Source organism: Oncorhynchus nerka, linkage group LG17 (assembly GCF_034236695.1).
Source record: "Oncorhynchus nerka isolate Pitt River linkage group LG17, Oner_Uvic_2.0, whole genome shotgun sequence".
NCBI classification, from domain to species: domain Eukaryota; kingdom Metazoa; phylum Chordata; class Actinopteri; order Salmoniformes; family Salmonidae; genus Oncorhynchus; species Oncorhynchus nerka.
The window spans coordinates 39,284,558-39,309,129 of record NC_088412.1 but is presented as its reverse complement, the minus strand read 5'-3'; the positions used below and the strand labels follow the sequence as shown (position 1 = coordinate 39,309,129).

General features: G+C 40.6%; 2 protein-coding genes across 5 annotated transcripts; one reads left to right on the top strand and one right to left on the bottom strand.

The window, feature by feature from the left end:
- Positions 1-1,516: 1,516 nt before the first annotated feature.
- On the bottom strand, positions 1,517-3,983 carry LOC115145202 (proteasome subunit alpha type-7-like). The gene is made up of 7 exons (XM_029686572.2): positions 3,771-3,983; positions 3,259-3,385; positions 2,980-3,104; positions 2,616-2,738; positions 2,282-2,401; positions 1,979-2,041; positions 1,517-1,878 (listed from the first exon to the last, which is right to left on the bottom strand). Exons 1-7 carry the CDS (start codon positions 3,870-3,872, stop codon positions 1,783-1,785), a joined length of 756 nt encoding a protein of 251 aa, XP_029542432.1. The 5' UTR covers positions 3,873-3,983; the 3' UTR covers positions 1,517-1,782.
- An 8,967-nt stretch (positions 3,984-12,950) lies between these two features.
- lrrc41 (leucine rich repeat containing 41) lies at positions 12,951-20,121 on the top strand. Of its 4 annotated transcripts, XM_029686568.2 has the most exons (10): positions 12,951-13,354; positions 15,016-15,102; positions 15,326-15,390; positions 15,700-16,510; positions 16,742-16,975; positions 17,356-17,520; positions 17,813-17,914; positions 18,178-18,306; positions 18,751-18,823; positions 19,112-20,121. In XM_029686568.2, exons 1-10 carry the CDS (start codon positions 13,210-13,212, stop codon positions 19,329-19,331), a joined length of 2,031 nt encoding a protein of 676 aa, XP_029542428.1. In that variant the 5' UTR covers positions 12,951-13,209; the 3' UTR covers positions 19,332-20,121. The 4 variants fall into 4 exon arrangements, with proteins under 4 accessions (XP_029542428.1, XP_029542429.1, XP_029542431.1 ...); XM_029686569.2 differs by lacking the exon at positions 18,178-18,306; XM_029686571.2 differs by lacking the exons at positions 18,751-18,823; positions 19,112-20,121 and having other exon boundaries at positions 18,192-18,300.
- Positions 20,122-24,572: the final 4,451 nt, after the last annotated feature.

Below are 24,572 nucleotides of genomic sequence, written 5' to 3'. Positions count from 1 at the left end.
TATTTTGTCCCCCCACACCAAACGCAATCACGACATGCAGGTTAAAATTTCAAAACAAACTCTGAACCAATTACATTAATTTCGGGACAGGTTGAAAAGCATTAAACATGTATGGCAATTTAGCTAGCTAGCTTGCACTTGCAAGCTAATTTGTCCTATTTAGATTGCTTGCTGTTGCTAGCTAATTTGGCATGGGATATAAACATTGAGTTGTTATTTTACCTGAAATGCACAAGGTCCTCTACTCCGACAATTAATACACACATTAAACGGTCAACCGAATCGTTTCTAGTCATCTCTCCTCCTTCCAGGCTTCTTCCTCTCTGGACTTTATATTGCAATTAGCAACTTATATAAATTAGGTGCATTACCGCCACCGACCTCATTTGTCTTTCAGTACCTGCTTCTATGAACCAATGAGATGGGAGAGGCAGGACTTGCAGCGAGATCTGCGTCAGAAATATAACTTATTTCTATTTTAGCCCCTGGCAAAGCAGACACTCGATGGCGCACGCAAACAGTGTGGGTGCAATAATTGAATAACATAGATTTCAAAATTTATTTTGCAACACTCGCGCACGCAAGTGGTGTCAGCCTGTTAAGGAAGATAAATTAAAATGTAATTTTCAGCTCTGGTGAACATTCCTGCAGTCAGCATGCTAATTTCACACTCCCTTAATTTGCGATATCTGTGGCATTGTGTTGTGACAAACGGCACATTTTTGTGGCCTTTTAAAGGTCCGCCTGTGTAATGATCATGCTGTATAATCCGTTTTTTGATATCCCACACCTGGCTGGTGGATGGATTATCTTGGCAAATGCTCACCAACAGGCATGTAAACAAATTTTTACACAACATTTTTGATAAGCTTTTTCTATTTATGGAATATTTCTTGGATCTTTTATTTCAGCTCATGAAACAGCTCATTTTGTTCAGTGTATAATAATAATATTTTGTTGCACTGTAGGCTACGAATATAGGACCCCAAATTTAACCTGACCAGGTCATGAGATAAGGAAAAACTCCCAAGCCCCAGAAAAGACACATACAAATTGCCACACCTCTTTAAAACCTGTGGTGAAACTGACTATAGAATATTACAATGCAATCTTTGATGAATGATGAAATGTGATCTGTCATCTTATATTATTTAGACGTGTACAGTGGTTTTGTAATGTGTTCTTGCCTGACTAACAAAAAAATTCAATAAACTGGTTTCCAGAATTGATGCTGCCTGCAAGCCAAGCATCCCCAAAGGTGAGCACATGAACCATATTCAGTTTCACTATAGAAATTCTGGAAAGACTGGTACATATTATTTGCACATAAAGGTACGCTACACAACTAAATTGGCCAATGCTATCCCATTTGCAAAAAATGCGTAACAATTCTCATCTCTTGGTTCTATTCTATTTGCTATTTAGAGTAAGCACTTGCATACAGATCAATTCCTGAGGGGTAAAGTTGTTTTTTGTTCTCAATCCTTGATAACATGTAAATGAGACATTTGGTCAGTTGAAAATACAAAAAGGTGAATATTTTATTGTTCAATATTACATTAATAAACCGCATTATTTTTGGAGTCAAATGCTTCAGTTCAGGATAATGTGCTAACATAAGTGAACAGAATGGTCATAGCTAATGCAACCACACTACAAAATAAACGGAGACAGGAGTGTGTGTTGTTGGATACAGTGGGTATTGAATGCAGTCACCCTGAATTGAAACGTATCCTATCCTCACACAAAGTGAAAACAGGTGATGTGAAAGACCAATTTGATTTATGTTGATTTCTTCTGCTTCTTCTTCTCTGCCTCCTCTTCTTTCTCCTTCTCGATTTCAATCACAAGGTTTTCAATTTCTTTAGACTCCAAAAGCTGAAAAATATGTACAAAACAGGGAATTAGTAATGATTACAAAATCCATCCATCCAGAGAATAAATCAGTTAACTGCTTTTGAGCTATTAGTGCGTGTACCTTCAATGACTGATTTCTCCTGATCACAGCCAGCTCAATGTTCTTTCCTCCTGACTGGACGACCTGTGAGGATAGGGTCAGGAGGTCAGCATGCTGTTGTTCATTACCATCAACCACCATGAGTGATTTAGTTGCCCGATTTACACTATAGAACCGACCCAAACCATAGTTGCCGGCGTAGATATTTTCATTTCACAGTCCTTTCCAGCAACTATAGTGGACACGTAATCAGGTTAGCCTAGTAGAGCTCGCCTTGGCCATATAGTGTGGATCAGGCAAGTGCTGGTGCTTGCTCTAGCCTACCTCCAAAAGGGCTTTGATGGCCAGCTTTATAGCCTCGTTGTCAGTGGCGATGGACTCCTCTGTGTAGTTCTTCTCCAGAAACTCCCGGACAGTCTTTGCACTGCGACCGATAGCATTAGCCTGCAGAAGAGTAGATGGAGAGGTTACCAACAAAAAAAGCTAAGCAAGTAACCTTACAAAACAGTTTGACTGATTAAACCACACATCCAAGGCAATATACTACACCATTTCTTAAAAAACCCAAATAGGTTGAATAAAGCCAGTACTAGTGTGGGCATGTGTGTTCTGCTTTCTATCCATAAAGCCAGACATGAGGCCACTGTCTGCCACACACCTTCCAGGCATGGTATGTTCCAGACGGGTCGGTTTGGTACAGCCGTGGGGTTCCATCACAGTCGAAGCCCACGATTAGAGCAGAGATACCGAAGGGTCTTCGTCCGTTACTCTGCGTGTAGCGCTGGAGGAGGAGGGTTAAGAGAGAGATACATTCTTACTCAAGGTGTTTGTGTGAGAGAAAATGCCAGGGTCATGTTCATTAGGCACCAAATGGTAGAGAAGTGAAACAGAGATGACTACCACTACCAATAAGAAACTCACTTTCATTTTCTGTTGCAGTGTTTCACTACAGCGTGCCCGAATGAACACTTGAGTGGAGTGTGGCAACAACACATTTTCATACCAGTGTCGATGCAGCCTACCTGTTTGAGTGTAGCGATGTGGCGTGTGATGTACTCCACCGTAACAGGGTCCTCTACAGTGAGCCTGTGGCTCTGACACTCTACCCTGGCTCTGTTGATAACTATACGAGCATCTGCCGTCAGACCTGGAAGGACAGGAGAAAGACCATATAAGACACGTCATACATTTCAGGCCTATTACTCAAAACCAACACAAAACACCTACTCTTCCACACACTAAAAAGCAGGCCTTGCATCTGAAATACAAAGCACAGGCTAAATGATAACTATTCCCATTACCTGCAAATGCCATGCACACATGATCATCCAGTGCACAGATCTTGCGTACAGTCCTCTCCTCTTGGAGTTTAGCGACAGACTTTTTCTCAACACCCAAAACGACAATGTCTTTACCACGGATGCCAACCTGTACACATTAAGAATAATGCTTAGTCTGCATAGCTTCATATGAGGTTATACAGATATCATTTTTCTGAGATGAGCATAAAGACCACCTGTTCGGCAACTTTAGCTAGCTGGGATAGTTGGCAGGTTAGCAACAACATGCAAGTCATGCTGGCCCCGATGTGTAAGTAACGTTAACTATCTGCTAACTATGTAACTAGCTAGCTTGAAAATGAGCAAGATGCTTCTCTGCAGCTAAAACTACAATCTACCGTCAATTCGACTTCACAAAGCAACTGAAGCATCTTAGTTAAGACTGGAAACTAAACGCAACTTCAAGTAGCTAGCTAACGTTAGCCAACTAGCTTGCCTAGTTAAGCTAACTAACGTTAGCTAATAACACTCACCGCAGTCGAGCCTTTTTTCACAGCCTCTTGCGCATATTCCACTTGAAACAGGTGTCCATCGGGGGAAAAGACCGTTATAGCTCTATCATATCTAGCGGCCATATCTAACTACTAAGAAAAGTTAAATAAATAAAAAAATACGAAGTGTTCACCTGTTAGCTAAACAACCAGCTAAGGCTTTGGACCAATGACAGCTTTGGAATGGTACCAATTTGCGCATGCGCTGGTATGGAAACGCTGAAAGGGCGGTGCGTTTGATCCCATCACGTCAGTTCCACCAGCAAGAACAAGCCAGACTAAGCAGGCATAAGGCCGTGACCTCTGTGATTTTCCTTCAAAATACAAGTCTGGAATTAAGATCGTGAAAAATAATATAAGTGGTCGAAATTCGTAAAATTTTTATGATGAAATGTTAGCAGACTTAGTTTAACAATATGAAAAAATAAATGAAGTGAATTGCCTTTATTGCACAAATTATATTATAGCATTGACCTTATTTGTAGACAGCATTAAAAGTAATGATTACTAGATGGTTGTCATGGTAACAACAGTTACAAGGCTACTATTCATAATAATAGTAACAATCTTGTGTACTTCAGGAGACAGCAGAGGGAGCACGCACCTATCCACACCCACTGGACAGTCAAGTTCCTCGGAGTACACATCACTGACAATCTGACAGTGGTGGATAAAAGTACCCAATTGTTATACTTGAGTAAAGTAAAGATAGCTTAATATAAATTGACTCAAGAAAAAGTGAGTCACCCAGTAAAATACTACTTGAATAAAAGTCCAAAAGTATTTGGTTTTAAATATACTTAAGTATTAAAAGTAAAAGAATGAATCATTTCGAATTCCTTATATTAATATTGTTTTTTAAATGAACGGATAGCCTGGGGCACACTCCAAAAATCAGACATAATTGACAAACAAAGCATTTGTGTTTAGTGAGTCTGCCAGATCAGATGCAGCAGGGATGACCAGAGATTTTCTCTTTAAGTGCGTGAATTGAACAAGCATTCAAAATGTAAGAAGTACCTTTGGGTGTCAGGGAAAATGTATGGATTAGAAAGTACATTTTTTTTCTTTAAGAATGTAATGGAGTAAAAGTACAAGTTGTAAAAAATATAAATAGTAAAGTAAAGGACAGATACCTCAAAAAATGACTTAAGTAGTATTTTAAAGTATTTTTACATAAGTACTTTGCACCACTGCAATCTGAAATGGTCCACCCACACAGACAGTGTGGTGAAGAAGGCGTAACTTCAACTTCTGGAGACTGAAGAAATTTGTCTTGGCCCCTCACAAACGTTTACAGATGCAAAATTGAAAGCCTCCTGTTGGGCTGTATCACCGCCTGGTACAGCAACTACACCACCTGCAACCGCAGGGCTCTCCAGAGGGTGGTGCGTTCTGCCCAACGCATCACCAGGGGCACACTGCCTGCCCTCCAGGACACATAAAGCACCCGATGTCACAGGAAGGCCAAAAAGATCATCAAGGACATCAACCATCCGAGCCACTGCATGTTCACCCCGCAATCATCCAGAAGGCGAGGGGCATCAATGCTCGATTTGAGAGACTGAAAAACAGCTCAAGGCCATCAGACTGTTAAATAGCCATCACTCTGCCGGCTAGCACCCGGTTACTCAACCCTGCACCATAAAGGCTGCTGCCCTATGTACATACTGTAGACATGGAATCATTGGTCACTTTAATAATGGAACTAGTCACTTTAATAAAGGAACACTAGTCTTTTATTAAAAATATATAAATATGAATAATTAGTAAAGGAGAGAAGGGGTCAGATCAAGGACAGGAGTGGACTGTCAGTTGGGTTTAGTTCAGTTTAGTTTATTAGGATCCCATTAGCTACTCATCCTGGGGTCAACATAAAACATTGAGTACAAACATATGACAAATAGACAATAACAACATAAAATAAGAGTTAAATATAGGAGACACGAAGGGACAACTAAAATACTATTTACAGACTATTCATATATGAATATTCATAATATATTCTTATATACAGTGCAGTTAAATTAGATCTTTAGAAAGAGGAGAGATGCTGTGATACAATATGTTTTTGAACTGTTTTTTAAAGCTAAACTTGCTTTTTGCCTGAGTTCCCTCTGTTGGCAGAGCATTCCACATTGGCATGGCTCTATAGATAACTGAGCGACAAATTAAATCTGTTTTTGGTTTTGGTACCGTGAAGAAGCCCATAGTGGCATGTCTGGTGGGGATTGTATTGTCTGTTTGAAGTGTATGCAAATAGATTATACAACTGGTTAGGCATTTTCAACACACAAATGTTTCTTAAATAGACTAAAAGAGAAGTAGTCAATTTCTCCTCAACCCTCATGAAACACTATCATGCATGATGTTGATGTTAATTCTGTGTGTATTTAAGGGCAAGAGGTGATGATTTGTTTTGAGCCAGCTGTGGCTTTGCTAGGTATTTATTTGCTGCACCTGAACATATTACCGGACAGTACTCAAGATGGGACAAGATCAAAGCCTGAGCAACTAGTACAGTTGATCTTTGTGTCAAAAAACAGCACATCTTTTTATAACAGACATACAGTGGCCCCTATTCTGAAACTATTCAGACCCATTGACTTTTTCTACATTTTGTTACATTAGAGCCTTATTCCAAAATGAATTAAATTGTTTTTCCCTCATCAATTTATATGCAATGACAAAGCAAAAACACATTTTTAATTTATAAAATATAAAAAATGGAAATGTCACACTTAGATAAGCATTCAGACCCTTTACTCAGTACATTGTTGAAGCACCTTTGGCAGCGATTACAGCCCTGAGTCTTCTTGGGTATAATGCTACAATCTTGGCACCCCTGTATTTGGGGAGTTTCTCCCATTTTTCTCTGCTGATCCTCTCAAACTGTCAGGTTGCATGGGGAGCGTTGCTGCACAGCTATTTTCAGATCTCTCCAGAGATGTTCGATCGGGTTCAAGTCCGGGCTCTGGCTGGGCAACTCAAGGACATTCAGAGACTTGTCCCGAAGCCACTCCTGCGTTGTCTAGGCTGTGTGCTGTGGTGGTTACTTTCTGTATTATCAAATGATTATCTGCCTTATAGGCAGAGTTGCAAAGAAAAAGCCATATCTCAGACTGGCCAATAAAAATAAAAGATTAAGATGGGAAAAAGAACACAGACACTGGACAGAGGAACTCTGCCTAGAAGGACATCATCCCGGAGTCGCCTCTTCACTGTTGACGTTGAGACTGGTGTTTTGAGGATTCTATTTAATGAAGCTGCTGTTGATAGACGTACTCGCTGGTAAATTTGTTCTGGCTATCTACTCCGATTTCAGACCACGGGTAACATTTTCAGATATTTCACGTTTATAATTTTGACATAAGGTCTTTTAATTTCAAGTTAAAGTGTACTGTTAGCTAGCTAGCTAACGTTAGCTGGCTTACTCGCTAACTAACGTTTCGAGTATGATCTTACAATTCGTATCTCAGAGACACTAGTTATAGCCTAATGTTAGCTAGCTAACATTGAACCTGGTTGGTTAGTCTACCTGTAGATTCATGCAGGGTAGTAGCGTCATGAGTTGGGATTATGGTTAATTGTTTACCTAGCTAGCTAGCTACATGTCTGAACAAAAGATGCTCATTTTAGTGTGCCAGAGCGCAGAATAACTGAAGTAATTTACGAACGCTATATGGCCGGTGTCAGTAAACATTGGCAAAAAAACGTAAATAAATTGTTGCCAGCAGTACAGTTATAGTCATCAACGCTCTGGATTACATGAAAACAGCCTAACCAGCTCTGCTAAGGCGAGTAAAATGGTCAGAGTGGGGTGTTCTCTCATTATGTTTCTGGAAGTAGCTAGCAAGGTAGCCAATGTTAGTCAGTTAGCTTGGGTGCTTGACTGCTGTTGTGAGGTCAGAATGTTCGGATCAACCCTACTCTTTGGCCAGAGCGTCCAGTGTGTGCTCTGAACGCGAAACGCTCATGAACTACCTTAGACACACAAGTGTAAAGGAATGAATAAGAATATGTACATATAAATATATGGCCGCGCGATGGCCGGACAGCATATATCGCAGACTGACTGAGCAGAGGTTGCAATCTTACAGCATGGAAGTGGCAGGGCTGAGTATTTGTTGAGATCTTGATTATGGAACAGGTTGCAGCTGGTGGGGATCTGATCTGCCTCCAGCACATCTGTCTCGCCCACACACACACACACAAACACAAACACACACACACACACACACACACACACACACACACACACACACACACACACACACACACACACACACACACACACACACACACACACACACACACACACACACACAAAGAGGAAGAGGGAGAGAGCACTGAGAGAGTGGCGGCAGGTTAGGGAGACACAGGACGAGAAGTAGAGGGAGTGGCATGAGCAGATGTAACAGATTTCTCTGAAACCCACACATAATTATCTGTAAGGTCCCTTAGTCCAGCAGGGAATTTCAAACACAGATTCAACCACAAAGACCAGGGAGGTTTTTACAATGCCTTGCAAAGAAGGGCACCTATTGGTAGATGAGTAGAAATACAAAAAGCAGACATGTAATATCCCTTTGAGCATGGTGAAGTTATTAATTACACTTTGGATGGTGTATCAATACACCCAGTCACTACAACGGTACAATCATCCTTCCTAGCTCAGTTGATGGAGAGGAAGAAAACCACTCAGGGATTTCACCATGAGGTCAATGGTGACTTTAAAACAGTTACAGAGTTTAATGGCTGTGAAAGGAGAAAACTGTGGATGCATCAACAACATTGTAGTTACTCCACAATACTAACCTAAATGACAGAGTGAAAAGAAGGAAGCCTGTACATAAACATATTCCAAAACATGCATCCTGTTTACAATAAGGCACTAAAGTAAAACAGCAAACAATGTGGTAAAGAAATTAACTTTAGGTCCTGAATGCAAAAGGTTATGTTTGTGGCAAATCCAGCACAACATATCACTAAGTACAACTTCATATTTTCAAGCATTGTGGTGGCTACATCATGTTATAGGTATGCTTGTCATCGGAAAGGACTAGGGAGTTTTTTAGGATAAAAAGAAACGGAATAGAGCTAAGCGGAAACAAAATCCAACAGACACTTGGAGACAAATCCACCTTTTAGCCCAGTCAAAACTGTTCGCTGCTCTGGCCCCCCAATGGTGGAACAAACTCCCTCACGACGCCAGGACAGCGGAGTCAATCACCACCTTCCGGAGACACCTGAAACCCCACCTCTTTAAGGAATACCTAGGATAGGATAAAGTAATCCTTCTCCCCCTCCCCCCTTAAAAGACCTAGATGCACTATTGTAAAGTGGCTGTTCCACTGGATGTCATAAGGTGAAAGCACCAATTTGTAAGTCGCTCTGGATAAGAGCGTCTGCTAAATGACTTAAATGTAAATGTAAATGTAGAAGGACAATAACCTAAAACAAAATTCCAAATATACACTGGAATTGCTTACCAAGACGTCATTGAATGTTCCTGAGTGGCCTAGTTAGTTTTGACTTAAATCGGCTTGAAAATGTATGACAAGACTTGAAGATGGCTGTCTAACAATGATCAACAACCAACTTGACAGAGCGTGAAGAATTTTTCTTAGAATAATGTGCAAATATTGCACCAAACAGGTGTGCAAAGCTCTTTAGAGTCTTACCCAGAAAGACTCGCAGCTGTAATCTCTGCCAAAGGTGATTCTAACATGTAATGATTTAGGGGTGTGAATACTTATGTAAATTAGATATTTCTGTATTTAATTTCCAATAAATTTGCAGAAATGTCTAAAAACATGTTTTCACTTTGTTATTATGGATTTTTTGTATATGTACATTTTGAATTCAGGCTTTAACACAACAAAATGTGGAATAGTCAAGGGGTATGAATACTTTCTTAAGGCACTGTACATGTAGAAAATGGGATTTAGTGCTAGTCAGACAAACAGTATGGACTGCCACTCCAGGTATTCTTATCCTTTATTAAATGTGTTACTTCAGATGGTATATAAGGCGAGATCCAATATCCCCATCTCGTAGTATTGACATTCCAGCTGGCGACAACAGGCAGGCATACAGATTGAGCTCGGTAATATGCCACTCAGGCAAAACAGCAAAAAAGGGGCACTACTGGTCACAGTTGATTTTTGATGGTTTTGAATTGAAGGCAGATGACATTTCCAAGCGTAATGAAAACACAGACGGAGTGATTTATTTTCAAATTTGCCCTCGTGGAGAAATTGATGGAGAAAAGCTCTGTTATGCTAAGGGTTGCGCTTGACCTATGTTAGCCTTTCTTAGTCAGACGTCAGCTTTAACAGAATGTCCATCTAGATTATAAAGTGCTATCCAGGAACATAGGCCTTGTTGTCACCTTTCACTCAAGCCATCAAACAGTGGAATAGATTAAAATTGTTAAAGGTTTCACAGTTGATGGTAGAGCAATGAGTGAAATACAATGATGTGACAAACATTGAGGACTTTGCTAAACAAGTACTTCTGGAAAATGTCTTAACCAATGATCTACTCTATATTCACAGTCTAGATGTTCTAATTTGCAGCCACTGTGATAATAAGGCAGTGGTTGATAGCAAGAATAGGAAAGATCTTATTGTTGAAGTAAGATACATTTCAGATGACGGGATCAAAGGTTATCTTGAACAGCAATTGGCCCAACAGAGCGGGACTTCTAGCATGTGCAATACTTCTTGCAATATTCATCAAAGCTATGTACTCCATGCACCACAGACACTACTAGTAAAATGGTTATGACAACATAAAACAATTTACCTACACATTTTACTCTGTCCAGCAGACATAGCAAGCACACATATGAATTGTCTAGTGTAATGACATTTTCAGATAAATATAAATTTTTGAAAATGTACACAAACTCTTAGGATCAACTTTGGTACATTAACTGTACTCAAAGATCAACATCTCCACTAGCCTATATCTTTGAATTAATCTAACATTTATTTTCTGAAGCTTCATTTGTTTTGGTAGCATATAGAAGAACACATCGGAAGCAGACCACTAACTTGTGCACTGACCAATGGAATGACAAGTATTCACCTGGCAAAATTCCCAGTCCGTCTAAGTGCCTACCATGTCCAACAAGTAGAGAGGATTATGATACATTACAAAATGGAAAGTTGCTTAATGGTGGGTTTATAGATGTTTACAACAGTCAAGTGAAATCTCACAAGAAATAAAATAATGTATTAATGGCTCCTGCTTCTTTTGGTAGCAAAGAATTGCATAACGTCTATTGGCAAAACATAGATGTTCTACCAAAGGTCCTAGAAGCAGTGTTCAATTGGTGGTGTTTTGAGGTAGTGATAATACCTGTGAATCTGAGATCCTCACATTGGGTATCCATAGCAATTGACAAGAATCAGAGAGTGACAAACGGTACAAACATATCATTAAGTTGTAGAATAATGAACTCCTTACAGCTATATGAAATGGAGCTTGAGGGCATTATGTTATGTACCAACTGCAAAAATACCTGGCCATGCAATACTTGGCATGTCATGGAGTTCTGGTGGATATTAGTCTCGACTATGAATTCTGTCATCAATACCCTATATGTATAAAACATACAGTTAGCAGAAGTTGTGGTACCAAAGCAGTCCTTTTTGGAGGAAGCATTAATCGATTTTGTCACAAGAGTATGAGAGACTGTCTGTCGTATGTGTTGACAGAAATTAAGTATTTACTTAGAAAGTTGGAGCTGAATAATGAATTAAAGCTCTATACTTTCATATGGATTTAAGATGACGTATTCATTTTTGAATGACTTGCATGAAATGACAAGTTACCTTCTGAATTATTCTTATTTATATCAATTATTTTAAAAATGTGATATTTTTATTTAAATGACTAATGAGGTCAAGGAAGTCATGAATTTGAGAAAATATAATTTTATGAAACGCCTGTTGTGTAATGAATGACTCATACAATGAATTAAGTAATCTTATCAATTGTACTGGAGGGTTTATTGAAATACAATCTTTATGGACATAATTTGAGGTTTTGGGTCTCTATAGTTAGTGTGATCTTACTGGAAAATAATTATTTCACGTACTTTTCCAAGACTGGATGTGAAAGAATAATCACCTGTTGAATGTTATATGGTGCATGATTCTTTCAGGAACTGAAAGCCTGGGACCTTTGAGATGTGAGGTTCCTCGCCAAGGGCATTTGCTGAAATCACAAAAGAACCAAATGGAAGTTGTGTTGATATTCTTGTAAATATTATTGTTTAAATTCATAAGCATTAGTTATAATGTTTATATTAGCAAAGTTTGAATACAATGATTTTAGGACAGCTTTCAATGTACGACTTGTAATTCTTAAACATTTATTTTGTGTAATTATGTTTTGGGTTGTTGTGCTTTTCTACTTGTCTAGTGACTCATCTTTTTATTGGTGTTTCCCAGCAGTTTGTGATTTGTTAGTATTTATGTGTAGAAACATGGGCAATATGCATGTCCAATATGAAAAACGATTGGATTTAAGTTGATGGGCCACTCTATGGGAGGCCAAATGAGCAGCGTCACTCCTCGGTGTAAACTCTGTGGATTTAGAAACTAGAAGTTCTCCTGAGTAGAATGGACGCCATTTTTAATGTGACACAATTTACAGAGAATTTTGTATGGTGCAATATGTATGTCCAATATGGAAAATACTTTTGGATTTATGTTGATGGGCCACACTATACGCTCCGCCAAATGAGCAGCGACGCTCCTCTGGGTGTAAACTCTGTGGAGTTGGACAGCTGAACTTCTCCTGAGTAGAATGGACCAGCCTTTTACTGCGGCACAATTTACAGATAGATTGGTATGGTGCAATAAATGATCGAAGTACACACAAAAAACATTGTTGACCATTTAGGCTTGACATTTATTTATTTTATAAAATAATGATATATCTCATAGAAATACGTTTAATTATTATTTGTATGATAACGAGTATGAAATATATAGATAATTGCGCATATTTTCCATAATTATACCCCTAATTATTCATATACAATTTATACAGGACGGGACTATTATTCTGAAGGATTCCAAAAATACGTGATCCGGAAGTACTTCTTTATCCTTGCCTACTATGACGTCTTGATAGAAAGTGATTAACCGGAAGTCTACAGGAACCAAACTACGACCTGCATCAATTTGAAGAGATAGCTGGAGTTTTTTAACATTTTTATTAAAACCATATGCTGGTTAGTTAGCTCGTTTTTTGCTATCTTTTTTTTGTTGGTATTATGCCTAAATGATGAAATAGCGCAGCTGAACTCTTGAGTATTAGCAAATATTCTCTGACTGATATCTGTGGAGCTGATCTGCTGCATGTTTATTTAATCTGCCTCGTTTTTCATCTGATACTGAGCATGCCTGCTCCTTACCTTGAACAAATTAGAAGAGCCAAGGAGTGGCAGGATGCCAAAGTTACTTCCACCATTACACCCACCTTGAAGAAGATATGCATCAAAACAGTGAGTCGTCACATGGATGTACTAGACAAGAAAGCTCTTGGTAAGTGTCTCATCTTCGATGCAACCAAGAGAGTGTTTTTATATTGTGCTGGACGAAGGACGATCTTGATTGCATCAAAGCTAAGTGTTACTCAGCTATTTTAGCTAATGCATGTACAATACATGAATGGACTGGTACCCAAACTAACTCTCGAAAACGCTAGGTGGCATTCTGCCTTCTCCCTACAGTTTTCAGCCATTATTAACTTCGCCCACAACTGACTCGTGTGAACTACAATCCCGACGCAGTTTTAACTTTTAGAAACGTCAATAATCATAGCTTGCGATACGGCTTTTGAAACATATGGCCCATATCTTTCATCGATAAAGAATCCTTCAAATAAAAAAGAAACTATATTGTAGGAGTTTTGCGAAGAACCATACAGCTATGGGTGTCTCCATCCAACGAAACGACACTTCTTGAATTACACTTACACACAGGTGTTCGGGGGCATGCTACACTTAACACAAATATAAATGCAACATGTAAAGTGTTGCTCCCATGTTTCATGAGCTGAAATGAAAGAGTGCGCAATTGTCATGCTGACTGCAGGAATGTCCACCAGCGCTGTTGCCATATAATGTAATGTTAATGTCTCTACCATAAACCGTCTCCAACGATGTCAACATTGTGAACAGAGTGCCCCGTGGTGGGGTTAGGGTATGGCCAGGCATAAGCTATGGACAACAAACACAATGGCATTTTATCAATGTCAATTTCAATGCACAGAGATACCATGACGAGATCTTGAGGCCCATAGTCGTGCTATTCATCTGCTGCCATCACCTCATGTTTCAGCATTATAATATACAGTCCCATGTCACAAGGATCTGTACACAATTCCTGGAAGCTGAAAATGTCCCAGTTCTTCCATGACCTGCTTACTCACCAAACATGTCACCTATTGAGCATGTTTGGGATGCTCTGGGTTGACTTGTAGACAGCGTGTTCCAGTTCCCGCCAATATCCAGCAACTTCGCACAGCCATTGAAGAGGAGTGGGACAACATTCCACAGGCCACAATCAACAGCCTGATCAACTCTGTGCGTCTCACTGCATGAGGCAAATGGTGGTGACATCAGATACTGACTGGTTCTCTGATCCACAACCCTACCTTTTTTTTTAAAGGTATGCATATCTGTATATCCAGTCATGTGAAATCCATAAATTAGGGCCTAATGAATTTATTCCAATTGATTGATTTCCTTATATGAACTGTAACTCAGTAAAATCTTTGAAATTGTTGCATGTTGCATTTTATATTTTTGTTCAGTATAGATAGGCAATTAGCACAGGTGGTTGTCTGTTGTCAAACAAGCGCTGTAACATGGAGATATGGCCGTGTGGGCACACTAATCCTATCAAGGTGTGAATCAATTTGACCTTTTATTGTTTTTTTGAAAATTATTTCTCGCAGATATGAAAGATAAGGTCCTAATGCTTCCAAAACTGTACCTCAAGCGACGTTTGTTAATGTTCAGATTGAGCTTTGGGGCTCTTAACAAAACTCCCCCATGCAGAAGAATCCTTTGTCCAATGACTCTTATGTGTAATGACTAGCTAGAATGTTCCTTACTGACTGTATTCCTAAAGATGATAAACAAGATAAAATGCAGTCTGAATATCCTGAAAATTAACCGTTTTTAATATTACCCATTTAGACCTACCAATCTCACTGATCAAGGAGCTCCTGCAGCATTTAAACATTGTTGATCTGGAAAGAATTCAGCCTGCAGTGAACCGGAAAGGTAAGTACTGTAAAGCCTAGCTTTGGTCGATGGCGCTGTCAGCTACGCTCTCACTATGACTGTCAGTGGAGAGATCAGCTCAGCCAAATTACATACTGGACCAGCGCTATATAACACCCAACAGGCCTCAAATCACACTGCTGATTTTTCAGACAGGGGGAAGCTCATTGAGGGTAGCTAACTACTGCTATTCTATTAACCATTTTATTTGTCTGTCTTTCAGGAATCTCCACCTCCTTTGTGTGGGCAGGAATATTGAGAAGAATCTCTGGGCCTCGCAAAGGGAGTGTAAGTATCTTATCCACATAATAATCCACCTTTGTACCATCTGGCTTTTTCACTATTTAAATTCCATCATGCAGTTAACTTCACTCTCCACCACATACTAAGGTGAGGCAATCCACTGAGAATGTTGAAAAGTACAAAACAACAGCCGGATAACTAGTTCTAACTAGTTTTAGTTCCAAGGTTGGCTATGTGTGTGATCTATAGCCTGAAACACTAGTTCTGAACCCTATAACAATAGTTCTGAACTAAACCTTCTAGAGAATGTGTTCCTTTGCTCTAATTATTGTGTTATTCTTGTTTCTTTTCCAGACCATACTCACCGAAGATGAATGGAGGGAGATAAGCATGCATAAGCTCTTTAACTTGGCCTTCTATGGCTTCAGGTTCGGAGGTGATACAAAATACCTCCTGAATGTTAACTTTAACTCCCTTCTCTTAGTCATGGCCAAATACATCCAGCACCTGGTTCTTCGAACATCACGACCACACGGCTACTTCTTCGCGAGGAGGTCCGTTCTGAGCGTTCTGGAGAAGGGTGTAAGGTGCATTCAACTGGGAGAGAGCACTCAGCTCAGAGAGTGGCCCAGTGATGTCTTATACACCCTGCACCGTTTACTGGACCACGGGGCAGCCCGTGATGTCATCATAAACCAGAGCCCAGATCCTCGTCTGCTGGCTTGGATTCTTCATGGCAGGGGACCTCGGAGTAAAAGCCACCAATGTCCAATGGAGTCCATGCAAGGTGAGATGGTCAAATGTTGCCAGGTGCCAAACACTGCAGGACGCAGCGCTGGAGATGCTGAGGCAGCCAACTGCCAGGTCCCAGAGGAAGAGCCTGATGAAGAAGATAATAATGGTGGCACTCCATGCAAGCGTCCAAGGTTGAGTATTGCCTCTGCGAAGGCAGAGCTTGACTTGACCAGCACACCATGCCAATGTATGGTCCCCAAGCCATTGTGCCAGATGTTTATTCCCTCGGCTGGTCACTCGGCAGAGATTTGCCACAAGGGGCAAATCCATTCACTAAAGATCAATGACTTCAGGGGTGGAGTCTTCCCTGTACTGCTTCCTCTCCTGCCTTCTTGGCTGTGCCTCCACTCTCTAAGCCTGCAAAGTGCTTGTAAGTGTGTAATCTATACAATCTATTGTGCTTTATGTGTTTATTACAAAGAAAGGGTATGCTAAAAAGGACAGTTATGAAAGTGGAATGCACTCGTTGGTTGCCTCCCAAATGGCACCCTATTCACTTTATTGTGCACTACCAGTGTAAGGGGAATAGGGTACTATAAAGGCTATAGGGTGTATTCGGACACAGGCCGAGTGTTTCTGTTGTTGATGCCTCTGTCTGCAGGGACCTTTGAGGAGGGTGATGCGTTGAGCCTGGCAGAGTCTCTCCAGCAGCTGTCTGCTACACCAGGCTGCTCCCTGATTGAGCTGAGTGTGGGGTCCCTGACCCATCCTGCTCTCATGGAGTCCCTGCTGAATGCATGCCCCACCCTCAGGTCATTCTCCATGGAGATCCACCCTGTAGCAGAGTACCACAGAGCCCCACTGAGAAGCATTCCCCAGCCTGCACACCATGCAGGTGGCCGACAATCTAGTATATGGACCACCCAAAGTTATTCATATCCAACCTGTACAAATGTTTTTGTTTTATTGTAGTTTGTTCCGCCGGTTTACCAGACATAGAGTAATCCTCGTCTTAGATTAAATGCAGATTTGAACTAAAATCAAGTTTTAGTGAGTTGTCGGGTTAGGTGAGATTAATTTAACAAGGGAAGTGAAATCTCAACATAAGAAAGGTTAACATATTAAGACATGAGGATTGCATATGCGCATTTATAAAACAATGGTATATAAATGTTTACTTTTTAAAATTGAGTCGCAGAGAATTGATTGGATGTCTACAAAGAGCATTTATTTTTGCATTGTATTTGAGAACTTGTCCCAACTTTCCATTGCTAGAACTCTCACTGGAGAAGCTGTGTGTGAAAGTACCCAAATTGAGGACCAGTGTGGAGAGTCTGATGTGTGTGTTGCTACGCTCTCCTCGCCTCACCTCACTTCACGTCTCAGGAATCAACAGCTCAACTGGCTTCTCACCCAGCCACCTCCTCAACACCGTGGCAGGTAGAGTACAAGCACTACATTTCATTCAACAGTTTTGTCATTTAGCTTAAGCAGATGCTCTTATCTAGAGCGACTTAGTCAGTGCATCCAAGTGCTATTTTCTAGCAGTTTTGTATGTGTAAGTTGATCACATAATGGGCTAGAATATGCATTATCTGTTTTTTGTGTGCTTCCAATTGCTTCAGCAATAACTTCATGTGCAATGTATGTGGAACACTTCATAGCCGTGGGAGATATTTTGGTATATTTTCTCCCATATGGTAAAATTGTTTTTGTGTTCCTGCTGTGACAGAGTCCAATCGCCACCTGAAGGACCTCACCTTGGAGGATATCAACCTGTCTGACTGTCACTGTGCAATCTTCCAGCTACTGGATAACTACTGTATGTTGGAAGGTAAAGGAATGATTTCCATGAAATAGTTTAACATTTTAAATCTGTTTTTATCTAATATGTATGCAGCTCTAAAAAGTGGTATGCAGCATGGATATCACAAACAAGCAAAGCCTCTTGCATTTGATCAGTCTATTCTATGGTTGTGTCTCAAATGGCACCCTATTCCTTATGTAGTGCACTACTTTTGTCAAGGGCCTAAAAGGAAAACGGTGCCATTTGGGATGCATCCTAATTGTATCCTCCTGTCTGCTCCATAATGACAGCGTTGTCATTGAAGGACTGTCGGCTTCTGGAGAAATGCAGTGACAAGGAAGATGTCGTCCGACAGCTGGTTAATTCTCTCAAAAATGTTCCATCTCTCCAGTCTCTCAACCTGGCTCAAAACCGCCTCGGTAAGAGGCCAACTTAGCTTTGTTTCATAAGTTTCGTTCAGACTTTTCATGCTACATCCCCTGCCACCTTTTATTTTATTTAACCTTTATTTAACTAGGCAAGTTAGTTATGAACAAATTCTACCAAAAGGCAGGCCTCTTGCGGGGACCTGGGGCTGGGATTAAAATAAAATATAGGACAAAACACACATCACGACAAGAGAGACACCAGAACACTACATAAAGAGAGACTTAAGACAACAACCTAGCATGGCAGCAACACATGACAACAACATGATAGCAGCACAAAACATGGTACAAACACTATTGGGCACAGACAACAGCACAGAGGCAAAGAAGGTAGAGACAACAATACATCACGCAAAGCTACTACACCTCTGGATGGTATGAATTCGATTTTTGAGTGTATGAATTGAAACAACTATTTTTATTTTGTCCTTTTAGCCAAGACTGTGACAGTTTTGGGGGAACTCTTCAAAGGACCCTCACCAAGCACAGTGAAAGAGCTGGACATCAGGCAAGTAGCTGCTATAAGCATTTCAGTAGGCTATTTTGGCATTTTGTGAAGAGGCCTAATCTGTCTTATAAGAGTTGGACTCTGTCCCTATTCTCCACACTTCCCCCAAAGTGTGCGCAAGCAAACTCCCCGTCATGGATTGGTGTAAGCATTGGCTGTAGGGAGTTTCAAGTTCGACCACTGTTAAATCCATGATGTAAAGTGTACAACTGCAGACTTTGAGAGAAGGGTGGCAAATTGGAACGTAGCCATTCTGTTTCTTGTATTTCCTGTCTTTGTCGTTGATAGCTCCAACTTCATCCAGCCTCCTGAGCTGCTAGAGTTAGGGAAGTTGTTGGAGACCCACCGTCCTCCCCAGAGACTACTCCTCACCCTGAAGAGCAACCCACTGGACAGAAACATGGAGCTGAGGGACACGGCTCTGGGCACGCTCAGTCACCTTTGTGACCTCATCACCGACCACTGGAACTCCAGGGACACCATGGCTGACCACATCAGCATCATGTGAACTAGGTCTTAGGTCATGCGAATGGAGTAGGGTGAAGTTGCCTCTAGGTGCTGATCTTGGGACAGTTTTGTGAGGAAGAGAAAGCTGGTCCTAGACCTCTAGATAGGGGAACCTTCGCCTCGTAATCCTGCGAATTCTGGGTTGTGTTCATTAGTAACACTAAAACGTTTTGCAATGGAAAAAAATATGAGAATTGTTTATTAGACAAGAACAGATAGTACTTCCCTGTTTCACTCCAGTTCGGACCAACTGAACATGACCCTGGATAAAATGTTGTTCCTTAACCTGAAGTGAACAAACATTTGCTGCTACCCAAGAGAAGTTCCTGGAAATCGAAATTGCTTCAGTTTTAAGTCTTTTGTAAGGAACTTTTGTAAGGAACAATATTTTCCAGTTTACAACACATATATATGTTGCTGTTTTGTATGTCAAGGCTGTTGCAGGCCTAATAAGCCAAAAACAATGTGTTACATAAATACAAGTGGCCTTTATATTTGGCATTTTAAATTGTGAAATAATGGCATAAGAGCTTTATTCAGCATCTTTATTGTTGATATATTGTCATGTTTGTAATGCAGCATCTGCAGAACAGGGATAGGACAGGGATAGGCAACTGCGGATCAGTTACTGAGTCACTCAATTAGCCGATGTCATCAAAACATTTTTAGATTTCTGGCTAGACTAACTTACCAATCTAATCATGGTCGAATTACTGACCGGGGGGACCCCATTTGATTTTGTAACTTACAGTCTGATATCATATTAAAACTGCAAACATTTGTGATGGAAAGTTGTATTGTTTGTGCTTTTCTAATAACCAATTTCTGTGTTCATGTAAGTAAGTGACTGAACGAATCCTCACCATCAGTATCTGCAATTTGGCAGTACGCCCAGAACCTTGTTTTGAGACATTTTCAAGGTCTCAGCTTGGAGAGAAGAAGGCTTGTAGGTATTGGTCTGTCCCATGCATGAACCAAACATTAATGATCCTTTTATTATGAATAAGCTAAATCATGCAAATATAATTTGTCTGTAAGCAGTATAAAAGATATCTAACGGGACTGCCCCGATAGAGCTCCGTTAAGACCGGTACTTTATGCATCTACATTTGACTGTGACCTCTCCAGCTTCCTGTTAATAAACAATGATTCATGTAAGATGAACTTTGACTGTCCCTATGCAGAATTGCAGCAAACTTGCTTTAAAACGGACCTATTTTCTCTATGCTCTAAACCTTCAATATTTTCTCTCTGCTGTCAAGAGGGGGGCTGATAAAATTGGGGGGAGGGTGGGCAACAATTTGACTTAGGGCCCCAGAAAGGCATTGACTGCATGTGTGGGTTTGAATGTGGGTACGCAGACCTGCAAGCCACTGTGGACCCTACATTTTTTGTAGCCCCCCCCGCCCATCAAAGTTGCCCATCCATGACCTAGAATATCTTGTTTGTTGAATTGCTAGTTGTCTTGGTTTGGGCCTACATAAAACTGTCCCAAACACGTTACCACTGCTAAACCTGGTTTTCAGCGGAGCCTTGTCTGGCAGCGAAACCGTTCATTAAGCCTAATTTACTGCCTTAAAAAAAAAAACATAGCGGATATGGCAGACTTGCTTAAACAAATGTGGTTTCTACTGACAATTGAGATGTACAGTTGAAGTCAGAAGTTTACATACGCTTAGGTTGTTTACAGACAGATTATTTCACTTATAATTCACTGTATCACAATTCCAGTGGGTCAGAAATTTACATACACTAAATTGACTGTGCCTTTAAACAGCTTGGAAAATTCCAGAAGATGATGTCATGGCTTTAGAAGCTTCTGATAGGCTAATTGACATCATTTGAGTCAAAAGGAGGTGTACCTGTGGATGTATTTCAAGGCCTACAAACTAGGTGTCTCTTTGCTTGACATCATGGGAAAATCAAAAGAAATCAGCCAAGATCCCAGAAAAAAAATGTAGACCTCCACAAGTCTGGTTCATCCTTGGGAGCAATTTCCAAACGCCTGAAGGGACTGTGTTCATCTGTACAAACAGTAGTACGCAAGTATAAACACACAAGTCTGTTTCATCCTTGGGAGCAATTTCCAAATGCCTGAAGGGACCACGTTCATCTGTACAAACAGTAATACGAAAGTATAAACACCATGGGACCACGCAACCATCATACCGCTCAGGAAGGAGATGCGTTTTGTCTCCTGGAGATGAATGTACTTTGGTGCAAAAAGTGCAAATCAATCCCAGAACAACAGCATAGGACCTTGTGAAGATGCTGTAGGGAACAGGTACAAAAGTATCTATGTCCACAAGTAAAACAAGGCCTATAATTGACATAACCTGAAAGGCCACTCAACAAGGAAGAAGCCACTGCTCCAGAACCGCCATGAAAAAGACAGACTATGGTTTGCAACTGCACATGGGGACAAAGATCATACTTTTTGGAGAAATGTCCTCTGGTCTGATGAAACAAAGATTAGAACTGTTTGGTCATAATGACCATCGTTATGTTTGGAGGAAAAAGGGGGAGGCTTGCAAGTCGAACAACACATCCCAACCGTGAAGCAAGGGGGTGGCAGCATCATGTTGTGGGGGTGCTTTGCTGCAGGAGGGACTGGTGCACTTCACAAAATAGATCATCATGAGGAACGAGAATGATGTGGATATATTGAAGCAACATCTCAAGACATCAGTTAAAGCTTGGTCGCAAATGGGTCTTCCAAATGGACAATGACCCCAAGCATACTTTCAAAGTTGTGACAAAATGGCTTAAGGACAACAAAGTCAAGGTATTTGAGTGGCCATCACAAAGCCCTGACCTCACTCCTATAGAACATTTGTGGGCAGAACTGAAAAAGCATGTGCGAGCAAGGGGGCCTACAAACCTGACTCAGTTACAGCAGCTCTGTCAGGAGGAATGGGCCAAAATTAACCCAATTTATTGTGGGAAGCTTGTGGAAGGCTACCTGAAATGTTTGATCCAAGTTAAACAATTTAAAGGCAATGATACCAAATACTAATTGAGTGTATGTAAACTTCTGACCCACTGAGAATGTGATGAAAGAAATAAAAGCTGAAATAAATAATTCTCTCTACTATTATTCTGACATTTCACATTCTTAAAAAAAAGTGGTGATCCTAACTGACCTAAGACAGGAAATTTTCCCAAGGATTAAATGTCAGGAATTGTGAAAAACTGAGTTGAAATGTACTTGGCTAAGGCGTATGTAAACTTCCTACTTCAACTGTACAAGTTATGGCATAAGGTGACGACAAGCAGATAAGAGGCAATCCATCATTTAGATTAAGACATTAATGAGCAAGCGACAACGGACGTAGTCAACAGAAAACTGTGCCAATCATAACAGAAAACTGAGCCAATCAGGCAAAACGCTCTGTATTTTCTGCTGGCTAGCCCCACCACCACAGAAAGCACTGAGCTAGGCTGAAACACCTGCATTTTGGAGATGCCTTATTCAAGAAGAGACCATGTTTGTATGCAGCTTAATGAACTCAATGACATGTTTTTTTTTTTTACATAGTTTGCAAATTGATATGTGACGCTTATTAAGCCAAAATTACAAGCAAAACAGGTTATCCCCCCCCCGCTCAAAACATTTGGGGCTCTGCCACATCTGCCCTGAATGCCGGATCGCCACTGAATAATTCCATCATGAGAGAATTTATATTTTTTTGTGTATCCCTAGGCCCTCTCGTCCAGTAACGTTGCTCCTGTGTGGAGTTGACCGTCTTTGGTTCAACGCTAGGCCCTCTTGTCCAATCACTCCTGGTGCTCTCAGGCTGCCTAGCTGGTCCTTGTGGGAGCGCTGATGGAAGACGAAGGAGACACCTGCATCCCAGGAGGCCGGCAGCACCGGGTCTCTCAGGCCTTTCTTATCAGTGTGGTGTTGCCACTGGGACAGGTCACAGGCACAGTCAGAGTCCCCAGGAGGGGTACGCACCTGACGCCTGTGCCTACAACGGAACCTGCCAGGAGCACAGAGAGGCAATAGTTCACTTCAGTGGCCAATCAAAACTGTTATGATTGACGTTCGTCCCTACACACAAGACAGATGTTTTATTTTTCCACAAAGTAGAAAAGTGCAACAGCAACTCCCCAACTAATCTTTAAAAAGAGTTCAGAGGGGTTCTGCCAACTGCTTCTGTTGAGATCTTAACTCTGCATGTGGGTGTACCAAGCAGGGCTCTAAAGTGTGAAGGAATATTTTGACGTGCGACCTGGAGTTTTACTTTGGGAGCACCAGTGCGACTTAAAGACAATACAATAAACAATTAGATTCGTAACAATATTTAGCCGCAGTAGTTATCTACACTGCTGCGTCCCGCGGCAGCTTGGTTCCAGTTCCCAGGCCACACACACCATGTCCCGCCCCCTGTCACTCAAGCAGGCACCACACAGTTCCTTCACGCTGTTCATTCTCTCAGCATGCTGTTCATTCTCTCAGCATGCTGTCAATTCATGCACTCACAATATTATTCAAAAAAAGAAAGATGCTGCTTTTCACGTTGCTTCTAAATATGAATCCACATGTTCTCTATTATACTATTCAGTTGCACATATTGCTCTCTGCAAAATGCGCGTTAGTTAGTCTAAAGCTGGCATGTGCCTAAAGTAATGATAGCTAATCTTTAATGCTAATCGCTAGTTGACTAGATGAATGCCTTATAGTTAAATGCACTAACTAGGCCATGGATTGGCAACTGGCGGGCCGCGGCCCGGCCCTCAGATCAATTATTATTTGTTTATATATATATATATAGACATACAGTACCAGTCAAATGTTTGGACACACCTTTTCATTCAAGGGCTTTTCTTTATTTTACTATTTTCTACATTGTAGAATAATAGTGAAGACTTCAAAACTATGAAATAACACATTTTGTATTTATTTATTTTGATTTTACTTTTATTTTACTAGGCATCATGTCGTAACCAAAAAAGTGTTATACAAATCAAAATATATTTTATATTTGAGATTATTCAAAGTAGCCACCCTTTGCCTTGATGACAGCTTTGCACACATTCTCTCAACCAGCTTAATGAGGTAGTCAACTAGAAGGCATTTCAATTAACAGATGTGCCTTTTTAAAAGTTAATTTGTGGAATTTCTTTCCTTCTTAATACGAGCAAATCAGTTCTGTTGTGACAAGGTAGGGGTGGTATACAGAAGATAGCCGTATTTGGTAAAAGACCAAGTCCATATTATGGCAAGAACAGCTCAAAT

What these genes read in the sequence shown, in the direction of transcription:
- lrrc41 (XM_029686568.2), top strand. Translation starts at nt 13,210, where the DNA reads ATGCCTGCTCCTTACCTTGAACAAATTAGAAGAGCCAAGGAGTGGCAG. An exon ending in TCTAAGCCTGCAAAGTGCTT is followed by an intron (nt 16,511 to 16,741) that starts GTAAGTGTGTAA and finishes CTCTGTCTGCAG; the next exon opens with GGACCTTTGAGGAGGGTGAT. An exon ending in CCTGGCTCAAAACCGCCTCG is followed by an intron (nt 18,307 to 18,750) that starts GTAAGAGGCCAA and finishes TTGTCCTTTTAG; the next exon opens with CCAAGACTGTGACAGTTTTG.
- LOC115145202 (XM_029686572.2), bottom strand. Translation starts at nt 3,872, where the DNA reads ATGGCCGCTAGATATGATAGAGCTATAACGGTCTTTTCCCCCGATGGA. An exon ending in ACATCGCTACACTCAAACAG is followed by an intron (nt 2,739 to 2,979) that starts GTAGGCTGCATC and finishes CTCCTCCTCCAG; the next exon opens with CGCTACACGCAGAGTAACGG. An exon ending in CCATCAAAGCCCTTTTGGAG is followed by an intron (nt 2,042 to 2,281) that starts GTAGGCTAGAGC and finishes CTATCCTCACAG; the next exon opens with GTCGTCCAGTCAGGAGGAAA.